The sequence below is a fragment of the Lathamus discolor genome, chromosome 3 (assembly GCF_037157495.1).
Source record: "Lathamus discolor isolate bLatDis1 chromosome 3, bLatDis1.hap1, whole genome shotgun sequence".
Classification (NCBI taxonomy): domain Eukaryota; kingdom Metazoa; phylum Chordata; class Aves; order Psittaciformes; family Psittacidae; genus Lathamus; species Lathamus discolor.
In genome coordinates, this window is record NC_088886.1 from 143,845,322 (window position 1) to 143,858,088 (window position 12,767).

The following is a 12,767-nucleotide window of genomic DNA, read 5'->3' on the forward strand; positions in this document are numbered from 1 at the left end:
GTTTCCACTCCCAAATGGGTCGTGCGCTTTAATTCTGAAGCATCCTTTTTTGTTCTGGTTTAGTAGAATTTATCATTTTTTGGAAAGTATTAATTTCCATTTTGTGATAAATTGTAGACTTAAACGACAAGAAAATGACCAAAGTTACCTTACACAACTTGAAGTAGAAAAAGTAGCTTGTCTGTCCTTATACCATCTTCTGGAAATTAGTGTATGCATGGCATCCTCAAATATTACTTAAATATTCCTTTATTCTTAAATAGCCTTTTATTTATATTTCCTCAAAATTAAAGAAACCTTGGTCGTCTTATCTGAATATTGGGTTTGTTTTAAACAAGCAACAAAATCAACCAAACAAAAAGTGCCCCAAAATCTTGAAAACGAAGTAAAATGTAGAGAGATGATAACTCTGTAGCACTGTAATACTGTTGCATTGAACTTTCTGCATTAAGATTGTTACTGAATACTTTTTGCAATCATTTTGATCAGTGACTGATCTCAAATAATCAATAGTAAACCAGTCATATTAATGCACATTTTTTAAAACAAGACATAAAGTGTTGAATACTTAAATAACACAGATTAATAGTACATTTTTACAAGTCAGTGAAGAATAGTAAAAATGCAGGAAAATACTTGAGATTCAGGGTGTGTATATATATTTTTTTTTCATCAGGTCTAATTGCTGTAGACATTTACAGTACATTGACTGTCAGGGCCTGTCGAATGTGTGATGTTGAAGTGCTATTTCTCCTGCTCTTTTTGAGGACTGGTTTCTAAGTAAGAAAAACATACACACACCCTTGGAAATTCCCAGATCACCAGCAGTGGATAGCATGAGAGATGATCATATGAAAGAAATCTTTCTCTATGTCCTTTGTATTTGTTTTTCGTTTCATGTTGAAATTACTGTCAGAAGAGTTCATGTGGGTGAATGTGGATTATTTTAAATGCAGTTAACAGTGTTATTTGAACAGTGAGATTTGGAAATAGGAAGGAATTTAGTAATTTTAACTGAAGACCTAGACTTCTTGTTTTCATGATGATAAGAATATTTTTTCCAGGAAATCTTAGTGAAAATAAAATCAGTGTTCCACCGAGCAGAACTTTATATTAAAAATGATTTCAGAAGAAACTGTTTTCAAACTGCGTATGCTTTGGGATGCACATTTGTTAACAGTCTATTGTTGATATTAAGTTAACTCTTAGCATGTCGTCAATATTTATCTTTTAAAAGAATGAAACATATGTAAATTTTTTGAGCTGTTCACTGATTTCTGCAAAGTAAATATTTAGCAGGAGCTGCATTTCAGTTTAAGCAGTAATAAGTATTCATAAACTGTAGATGATTTACTGTTACTTCAATCTAATTCTTCTAGCTAAAGGAAATAGTTGAGAAAACGATGCTAATATTTTTTGGAGATGTGGTTCTGTTCAGTGTAAACATAGCGTCTTACTTTGAGCAGTCTGGGGTATTTCTAACATTTACTTTATAAGGGCTGGAGAAATATCTGAAATAGGTCAAAATGTGAAGGAAGAAATGTTCATATTTCCCCTCCCCAATCTGATAGAACAGTTTCCAATAGGAGGGAAGTTTGCTTTCCAAGTTCACCCTTTCACATTTACAAAAGTTTGAGTGCATCACTACAAAAAATGTGGTCATTCATAGAGAAGGAAAAGTTCTACAGGTAAAGGGTAAGGCCATGGATATGAGATTTTTTTCTTTGGTTCAGAGTGAGTAGCCTCGAATCATTGGCATGTGCATTGCATTTGCTTTCTGATTCATGGAGATTAACAAAGATTTTAATCCAAATGACAGCTGTAGTTTACTTAATTCTTGTGTAGAAGAAGAGATGTAAATATAATCTAATTAGAAAATCTCATTTTATCTGTTAACTAATTTCTCTTAATTATATAATTGATGTTTGTCACCTGTTAATTTATTTTGTCCTGTAATCCAGTGTATTTAGTGACTTAAAATAGCATTGCTTCAAAGAGTATATTAAAAACCCTGTAATATGAATTATTCTTGAACTTGCAGAGAAGAAAGATTTGGATAATGTGAGGGAAATCTAGAAATGGAAGATTTTCTCATGAAGATAGAAGGTTTTAGGTTTTAGCTTTTTTGGGGTTGTTTTTGGGTTTTTTTTTTTTTTTTTTTTAATGGGATCAGTCTAGATTAAAAAAAAAAAAACCCAAGTATTGCTGGCTAAGCTTTTTTCATGAGTTGTATGAAGAAGGAACAAATTAATCTACAGGAAAAAAAAGCATTGTCTCAAGACATCGTTACATGCACTTACAAGAAGAAACAAATCATTTCCCCACAGTATTAAAAAGTCCTAACTGGAAACATAAATCCTAGTACCTTTTACCCTTTTTAGGTTATCATTATCTTAAGAGGTAGGCTGATAATTCTTTGTATCTAAAGCAGAAAGGTTGCTCCTGACTGGAAGGATCTTGGCACTGAAAAGAGAGAAAATGTCCAATTTTTACATTAGAACCAGAGATGCCGTATCACGGCTCAAAAAAATGAGAGAACTGTTCACATACTTCAGTATTAATGAGAATATTGGGATAATATAGAACAGTGTCAGTACAGTCAAGAAGGGGACCCTTAACTATAAGAGGGATATAGTTGCATTTACAGATTATTAATTTGTGTATTTTACTGCAGCAAAATAAAGATTATGGTAGTGGGATAAAACCAGAATAAAACTTAGCAATTAAACAAACCTATTCTCTGAAAATCACAAAACTGATTAACTTTGCTGACAGTACCTATTTTTCAGTAAATACATCATCTGAGCTCAATGGTGACATTTGAATCTTGGTGCTTCTGTGGGAGAATGATGCTGCTTCTGAATCTTTTAAATACGCCTGAACTCCCAATATATGAGACAGGTTGGAGTAGCATAACTCTGCTGCTTCCAAAGTCGCTTGCTGTCTTTGCTTTTGACGATATCTGTTTAAGTGTTATTGGTGGTTAGAAGATGTGGCTGTTCTTTGGCAGTTCAGTGGAAAAGGTACTGAAACCAAGCAGGCTTAAGTAAAGATCTGGGGATTTTTGTTCTCTCGCATCCAGGCACAAGTGTGAATTGGGATTCGTCAGTCACTCACTCTTCTGGCCCTGTTAATAACCCAAGAACATCTGAGGTTTATGCTTTTATCCACAAGTCACAACTCTTAAGCTGAAAATCTGTAGTTTCTATGGCATCACTTCCAAAATGTTCTGAATTAGCCAGTTACAGTTACCATAGTTCACCATATGCCTCAGCTCATTTTCTCATTGCTGGAGAGCTGCTTTTCGAATAGGAAATCTTGCATGACTTTCAAGAAGGGATAATTAACAAGGAGGGTAAATACCTGTGTGTGAATCTGTGCTGAGCTAAGTGGTACTACACCGATTAGTAAAGGTTCATCAGCTATCTCATAAATATCTGCAAAAGCCACAGTCATAGCACCATGGATGTATTTTTAATGCTGAGTATGTAGTAGTATAGAATGTAGTAATGCTTCATAGCCCACGTAGGATGCCACAGTTCTAACCATGTGACTAGAGATGTCTTAAGTTTAGCTTTACAAAAACTGTTTGAACTTTGGTTATGAGGTGTCCCAAGTAACCAGATTGTTATGTTAAATAGTATTCCACTAGTCAAAAACCCCATAACATCATACCAATGTGGTACCAGGAAGGTAGAACAAACACAGGAGCCTGTTGTGCAAGATTAGGAACTGGGGCAAGATCAGATGCAGAAATTGTTAATGGAGGACAGCAGAAGTAAGACCACTGGCTAGATAGGGGAGAGAGGGGACAGAAGGACAAGTCAAGGCTAGAATAGAGTTGAGCAGAAATTGAACAGTAGTCCTAAAAGATATTCTGACTCCTCTAAAAGCTGGGTCAAGGCACCAGTCAGGGCCAAGGCCTGCTAAGTCCATTAGTCTGTTTATCAGGAACCACTTGTAGGTGCAATTCTGAGAAACTAGTTAAAGTCCCAGGCCCATTTATGACAAGTCGTAAATCAGAATGATGACAGTTCTTCCCCAGACTCTGTGGAAGTGGTCTGTGTTCATTTGCAAGGACAAAATGTGAGGTAAGGGTCATAAATATTTACTGAATATAGTTGACAAGACTATGCCTGGGCCAGGAACAAGATACAAGTGCTTCAGCAGGGAATCAGTTGAATAAAAGAATATTGTCTTTTAGAGTGGTCTGACATACATTTTTGTCTTTTGTGGGAGTTTGGCATTAAAGTCAGACTCAGCTAGAGGAAATACCAGCCGTAGGTTACTCTTCCCCTGTTTCTCTTTTCCTTTGCTTGGAACTGAATTGGAGGAATAGGTTTACCTGTCAGTGGTGGCAGCAGAACTACAAAAGAATCCTGTCTTTGTGATGAAAGGTTAGATGAACTGTTATAAGAAGATTTCCATATGATGTTTGCTAGTCTATAAAGCTGTAGATGTAGGTTGGTGTTATATTCTGACTGTCTTCTTTAGGTGAGAAGCTTAAAGGTGTACCCTTTGTTAAGGGAGATACTAGGAAGGAAAATAAAATTACATATTTGTCTACTGCCAGTTCCTTAGCTTTCTTAAGTTTGGAAGATGCAAATATAGTGCATGAGATCATACACATTGCTAAGCTTTAACAGAGGGTTATTTGTAAATTCTCTTACAAAAAAGCCTTTAATTCATTCATTAAAATAAGCCAAATCTGTGAATCTTGTAGATGCGTACTTTTGGAGAAATTTAAGGTATTTAAAGAGAAAGCCAGAAATTATCAATCACTTCATCATAAACATATGAGAGAAGTGGGTGGGTTTTAATGCATTTGTCAATAACTTTTATTTTTAACTTCCAGGAAATCTGGGGAGAAAAAGAAAGTGAAAGAGAATGGTTCAGTTTTGAAAGGATAATTGAGGGAGTGGTTGGGGAGTAACTGCTAATAGCAGGCCATCAGAAGGTCAGTGACCTTGATGAATTGAATACTTTTGTATTGGAACAAACCATAGAATTTGTACCTAACCTGGGAGGAGCCTTCCTCCATTTGTCCTTGTAAATGGGAGTTGTGTCGTTGGAGTCATGCCAGAGTAGAACTGCTCATTCATTATCACCACTTAAAGCAAATGATCATAGCCCTGTGGCACATAAAATAACGAGTGTAGCTCCCATTTCGCAGATATGAGGCATATATTATGCTTCACATATGGTCAAATGTGCGGTGGCTTTTGGAAAAGCTGGAAAAAATTACTACAATGAGTAAAGCTCATAAGGAAACAATTCAGAGAATAGGAAATTTTGTAATTGGAACCATAATTAGTGACTAATGCAGAGCAATACATACGCTTAATGAAATAGGATAGGATTAAAAGACAATGCTAAATTTATTCAAAGCCTAGCATATGTTCTCATGTGAATAATTTTAGATGTATTCCTAATCCTATTAGTTTCATCTTTTCGTTCCACTGAAAACTAAGTTTTTAAGTGGCAATTTTAATTTGAATTAAAGCAGGCTTCTCTAACTACTAAGAACTCTACCTCATGCTATTCCTAATATACATTATGAAGGTGTTCTGCACTGAGGAAGTGAAAGAGATGGTGCAGGGTTCTTTCTGTATCTCAGTAAGGCCTGGCAACAAATGGCATAATAAACTAGCTGTTTTAATAAGATGGAATAAAAAGAGGAATACAGGTATCAGGTGAATTTTGTGCCCCATCAGTTGCTGTGAACCTCATGTGCATCTGGCACTGGATGGACCCAGCATGGATTTTCTCCTGGTGTGCTGCACAGATCCTGTCCATGGAGAGGTGCCTTCTCCCTCCCATACCCTGGTGCCTCTTGTCTTGTGTAGAAACAAAAACATGTATTCCTCCTGATAAGCTGGAAGGTTCTTTGATAACACCCAGCAGCACACAGCACAGGCTGGTTTAGGGCTGTCCAACACCTTCCCTTACCCATGCTCACAAATGGGCTTTCTGGGCCAGGCAAACAAGGACTACTGCATCAGACATGCCTTTTCTGAGATCACTAGGTCCTTGAGTAAAGTGACTTCCATGAGGCTCCCAATACAGAAAGTATAACATATATGATAATATATATAAATACTGTGCTGTGGTGTATTTCACTGTTTTTATTTTATAATTCCATCATGCATTGTGCTGAAACAACTGAAATGCTGGCTGTAAAATTGCATTGCCATTTTCTCTTCCAGAATCTTGAAGGTCATTTCTATAATTGTCAGAGAATTAGTAATTATTTGGATTTGAATGAATACTTATGAGTACTTGTATATTGTAAAATATTCCTTACCTAGTAATTTTTGTATTAACCATTCTTTTGTGCATTCTTTTAAGTAGTGAAATCTGTGATGCATTAAACGGATTTTATAGAGATTTTTATTTTATGTATTCATGTGTTTTTCCAGTAATAGAAGTGAAAAACCCAGAAAGGTATATGTGATGCTGGAAATCCCTGGGTTCTGGTAATTATTGATCCACAGGAGATGTCTTCATCTGATTAGAGAGGTAGCTGAATGGAGAAGGGAAGCTGTATGGAAACAACATTCTTTTTTTAATAAAGATTTTAAAGATTTAAATAAAAATAAAAAGAAGAAAGTCCTGGTTTGTGTTAGGAGCAAACCAAACTTCTTTTAGACCCTGGGTCAAATCACCACAGGTGGATACTGTGGCCAGCAAGAGTTCACAGCAGAATTTTAGTCTCTCCTGAGGTAAGGTTGCACAGCTTATTGCAAGTGGTGGTTGGAGGTTGCTCGTCCATTTAATGCATAAATTATGCTTTTATCAGTAAGCAGCAGGGTAAATTTCTTTCCATCTTCCTTAATCTCTGAATACACAGTTATTTGTATAAAATATATTTGTGTGTTTGAGTATAAAACCCCAGCATATCCTGAATACTGCCTATATTTAATATTCTACTTTGCCTTTGAAATAATTAAAAAGGAAAAAAAAAATCCTCTTACAGTAATATCTATCAAGTTGTTATTCATGACATGATGTATTGTCTCATTTATGTGACAATCTTACAGGAAAAGGAAATTCTTTTAAACTCTTCATTCAAAAGTGATTCTTCTTCCTTAAGCTCCTTCTTTCAAATTTGCCAACCTAAAGACACTTCCAGACACAAAAGTCTAATTTTACAAGCCTAATCTGTTTTAAGTAGTGAGCTGTTCTTTGAAGAGTTTAGTTAGTGTTTTGTGGTTTAGAAAAAAGCGTGTCAGCAGACTAGTATTATTACTTGAGATTATTTTCTCCTTTCCTTTATACATGCAAGAGAGATACTTGATCATCAATCCTACTAAATTCCGTAGAAAGGACCGTAGTGCTGATGTGTCTGTGTGGAGAAGAGCACAAAGTGTGTGCTGCAGTTAGAGCTGAAACACAGAGTTTTTTGATTTCTTGGGGTTACAGCAAAAGTGTATCTCTATTAAAAAATGTTGAATTTCTTTATAGTTGATCTTGTGAAGAGCTCTCACAGTGACATGAGACCAGGAGTGAGCAAGGGTCAAGGAGATTCTCTGCCTATTTTTTAATAGCATGTTAAGAATTACCAGTTGGAAACTATTGAAGAGACCAACAGAAATACAAACATTATTCTACAGTCTGCAACTTGTTAAATGATGAGGCATCTAAATTAGAAAGTGTTTTAAATATTACAAATAAAATAACAACTAAAAAAATCTCATTGCAATTTAAATTTCTTAAAATAATGAAGATTTAGTCCAAGCTATTAAATGATCCAGATTTCCTCTGGGAAAATATATTTAATTTAATAGGCAATGATAAGCTTTCTCTTTGTTTTAGGAATCATTCTGTATATTTAATAGAAATTATAATCTTGCTGGAGACTTCTGAGGAATAGCCAAGAAAATCAAAAGCAGAATAATCATTTTCTGTCAAGGTACTTGGCATTTTTAGAGAAAGTTGATGTGACTCAATTTGATCACTTTGAAGTCCTATAGGGTATTTCATGCCTCTGAAAATAACTGTATATCTTACCAATAAGAAAGATGTGTACATGTAGGAGCTGGAGATACATTTTGTCAGCAGCATCAGTACATTGTATTCAGTCTAAATTTCACCTACTGCCCTAGATGGTTGATGAAGGAAGCAATTGCTTCTGAAGTTTAGAGAAGCTAAGTAACTGACACACTGCTGTGCTTACAGTGCTACAGATATGGCTGCAATTACTGGCTCAGAAGCCAGTTGTCATAGTCATAATCCTACATAGTTTAGGACTAGATCTCTACAGCAGATAGTTTTGGGTTACCTCTTGGTCCTTTGTGGTGCTATAAAAATGTAACTGTTATTTTGTATTTAGGGATATTTTGGAAGAGTTGGAAATAATATGGAGGCATTGCAGCCTACCAGAGTGGTGTTTGTATGGCTGGAAATGGAAAACATACGTTCCATTGCTGAAGGGATGGTGTGAAAAAGTGTGGAAGGTGACTGAGGGTGCAAAGCCAGGTCTCATGGTGTTTCAGAACTGTGCGTGTTAGAGGGAGGTGTATTTGGGGATGCTGTCTGCCGTTGATGATCCCCCTGATGGATGCTCAGCTGCTGTTTTGGAGAGGGACAGATCAAAACCAGCCAAAGGAGTAGAGTATCACTGAAGTGGCATGAATAGTGAAGGATCCAGTGCCTGGCCTCCCTGGCTGGCTGCCTGTTCATTAGTGGAGATATACCACCTATAGCAAGTCCTACATTAGGCACCATGTTTAAGCACATCATTTGAATAAGTAAGTGCCTTATTCAAGAGTCTAGTGACTCTGTGTTTCTTTTATAAGGAGAAGTGTCTCTGGAAAGTAGCACACCCTAATTACAAACTCTGTCAAATACTTCTTATTTTCATGTAACTGTGCTACTAGTAATGAAACTACGCTATTTGGAATAAATATTCTAGCTGCATTTTTGTTAAGACTATTCCGTGTTTAATGGGAATGTTTGGTTTTGTCTTTTTTCCCCCTGCAGCTGTGACTCTGAAAATAGGTATCTTGGAAATCCACTTAGGGGAACATGCTACTGTGAGTACTTATATTTTTAATGTTCAGTACCTAAATGCTTTTTACATATTATGTTATAATTTCATTTCCTTAGAAAACCAAAATATTTTTCTTAAGATTTTCTGAAGTTGGGCATGTTGATATTGTGACTGAAAAATAAAATGCTCCACTGGGCTTCTCTGTTACTTTATCCGCCAGCATGAAAGTTAAAGTCTACTAGAAATTGATTCCTTATGCCTAGGTTAGGGGGAATGGGCAAGCCATTGGGTTATTCTCTCTCTGTACCTCAACATATGTGAATGAAAGGGATAAATGCTTGTATCATTGTTTCTGAGACAGAATTAGTGGTGGGGAAATGCAAAGATACTAAGCAGCACTGCATTCGGGGGATGTTTTGAATGGTTAGGCAGTCTTTCTTCCAGGGACAATGCTATACAGCTGCTCTCCAGAGTACCATAAAATGATACTGTGTCTCCATGTTCTTATTGTTGTACATAAGGTGCCTCTGGCAAAGTTACTTTAAAGCATTACATTTTCATAGTCATAGTGGAAGACCTGAAGGGATGAGGATGCATATTACTCATGCGCAGAAATCCCTTAGTGAGCTGTGCCAATTTTGTTGTGCCAGTATCAATGCTAAATAGTAATTTTAATCATCATAAAAACATGTTGAATATTGGAGAACAGTATTTTACTTTTTGCAACTTTTCCACATACCTGCTCAATGTCTGACAATTGGATCAATTTGTCTACAGCGTCCTAACATCATCCTTGCCTGAAATTTAAATTTACACAAATACGTATCTCTGAATATATTTATATCATTCATTCTGAGTTTTGGTCTTTTAGCATTTCATTGTAGAATGTATACAGAAGCTTCGATTTAGGATCTCTTTAAGGCATCATTTACCTAATAAACGAATGTTTCGTTTTTTACTAATGTTTCTTTTATACCTTAAATGATTTGCATCTGCAAGGTATGTTTTACAGAGCAAAATAGACACATGCTGCATTACAGATGCTGACATACACCTAGGCCTAAAACATGTACTCTTCTTGCCAGGCATTAAAGAAACGTGGTGTGGGTTGTTGTTTTTTTTTGTTCTTACAGGCAGGTTAGGTTTCAATGGAATTCTTTAAACTTGAATACTCCTTAAAACTGTGTTCTAAAGATACTGTCGATCAATAAATTCAATTTCATTTGTTATTTATTGCATAAGAATTTTTTTTTGTTTTAAAACAAATTTCAGTATTCAGAGGAATTTAACTTTTATCTAGGAATTTTATAAATCTTGTAGATTTAAAGCTAGATAATGGGTACACAAGAAGCTCATGCTATGAAGAGAGTGCCTTATACGCTTTTTGATATGTGTACCAATATTTATTTTGTCCTTTACAAATAAATGTTATTAAATTTGAGGGGCAGAAAAGAAATGACAATAATGAGATTTGTGGACCTCAGGCACCTCCGTGAAAAAACTTATTTTTTGCCATCATGTTGCAGGTTGGCTCTATAAATCATGTTGGAGACAAATTGAGCTATATTCAAGATACCCTTTCACCTTTTACTCACTACTATTATTTGTCTTCTGTCAGATTTCAAAATAGTTTGAAGATCTTGTTGTCTTAGAATGATAAATCTTCTTTTAATACTTTTAATCATTTAAAATAGTGTATATAAATGATTTTCAGAGTTACTTTATCTGGAGGTGATAAGGAGCCTGTGCTAATTCAAAATAATTGAGTTCTTTATTTCTTGCATTTGGTGGCTGATGCACCATAATGTGAAATTGTTAATTTGTGGATAACTGACTGACCTCAGATTTCAATGACAATTGCTTATCAGCACCATCCATTACCTGCTAAATCATGTATGAAAATATATATCTGTCATAAAGAGATGTTCCAATTTCTTATCTACAGATGTATTTTAAAATATGGCTGTACCATGGACTATAAGAAAATATTTTGCTTTTGTATAAGGCAAACATTTGGGTGGTATTTTTCTGTGTTTATTTCAGTACTCTGTAAGAAACTTTAGTCACTTTTACTGCTACTTCTCCTTGAAGTGAAGAATATTCCTACTTTTACAGCACAGGAATAGTTATTGCTCAGGAGGGAGGAAAATACGAAACATAAACAAATTGCATACATTTATGAGCAGTGTCAGGTTATGAGAAAAATTCTAGACACATTTGTTTCTCTGTCTCAGAATCAAAAATCAGAGAATGGTACGAAAACAGGAATACAGCTTGTAATTTGCTCTATGGTTGGGATTTTCTTCAGGAAAGCTTTTAGCCATGTGCCTGAATTTAGACATCCTCAAAATTACCATTTTTAAGTGTTCAAATTTTGTATTTTTTGGCTTTTCTTTTTCACTTGTGGAAATACTGCCCCAAAGTGCAATGATTTCCTTAGCCAGAACCTTAGAGTTAAGTCCTGAGGGTATGTCCAACTTTTGTCTGATATTGGATGACATCAATTCTTCAGCAGCAGAGTATGGGTTGAGAATGCTTGTTGCCTTAGAGTAACTTCCTGCAATTTGTGATACTGTGAATGCCCACTGCCCGATAGAAGTTTAGCTGGTTTCCTCTCTTTCAGCTCTCTTCCCAGTTTTCCTAGTTCTTGCATCGTCCTTTCCTCCCCCTTGCCTGTTATTGCCATCTTCAAGCCTAGGAAAGAGAATGGACTGGTGATGATGTAGGTACTGGTGTTAACAACAGTAGACTATTAATTTAAGCTAGTAAGTAAACTCTCAAGTTAGCCAGTGAGATAGGACCGATAATTTTAGCTTCTTCCTTGTTTCCTTTTGTAGTGCTATAGGAGAGTAAACAGAATACTGTACATGGCTTATGTTGTAATTGGATAAGTCAGTCAGCACAAATGAAAACATGGGAAAGCAGGTCTAGAATGATCACAAAGAATGAGACTTATATAGGAAGTAGCATACTGCAACACTGCAGGGACTTCTAAATACAAATACTATGCCAAAAGAGAAAGTAGTGAAGCCATCAAGTCATAGAGATAACAGGAACAGTTTGTTAAACATCAGGTTCATTCTGTTACAGCATTTGAAAACATGACAGTACTGGATGTGAGTAGTTTTTCTACTTTAAATTATCAAAACTTAATAAAAGTAGAGTAGGAAATGCGTAATAGTGTGTGCAATAGTGTAGTATCTAGGATGTGTGAAAATTGTCACCCATTGATTCTATTAAACCTATTTTTATTTCATGACTTCACTGTATTGAAAAAGTAGAGAGAACAGACTTCTCCAAGTAAGAGAATAAGAAAATGCTTCATAGATATAAAAGTTAGAAAAAGGTAGAATGCATAAGAATGCATGAGCAGCTGTGTGATAGTCCATCTATTCTAGTACCCCGTTGTCAGTAGAGGCTGAATATGAATGCTAGGGAAAGAATATAGCAAATGGACAAACAAACAGTGCTGTTTCTCTCTTTACCTCCAACAATTTGCAGCTCAGGAACATTTTGTGAGGCAGGATTTCTTGATCCAAAAGTGTCTGATGTGCCATTGCTTAGGAATAGCAGAGGAAGTTTTATGAAAGATTTCTTACACATAATAAAAAGAATATGAATACAAAAGAAAGCTTCATGAATTTAAAAGCCACAGTTCTGTTTGTCCATGTAAATATTCTTGTAGATTTGGTATAAGTCTGCTTCTGGATGGTTTCTCTGTAATTCTGGTAGGGAGGCTCTGTATCCCAAGGCCTTTCTGTCGAAAGCCAATCTT

General features: G+C 35.6%; 1 protein-coding gene across 6 annotated transcripts in view; it reads left to right on the forward strand.

Annotated features, from left to right (window-relative positions):
* Positions 1-12,767, forward strand: part of ATRNL1 (attractin like 1) — a 543,705-nt gene that overhangs the window by 194,357 nt on the left and 336,581 nt on the right. For all 6 annotated transcript variants that reach the window (XM_065672331.1, XM_065672333.1, XM_065672332.1 and 3 more), the window contains exon 21: positions 8,983-9,035. In XM_065672331.1, coding sequence (XP_065528403.1) covers positions 8,983-9,035 — 53 coding nt within the window. The remainder of the gene's footprint in view (positions 1-8,982; positions 9,036-12,767) is intronic.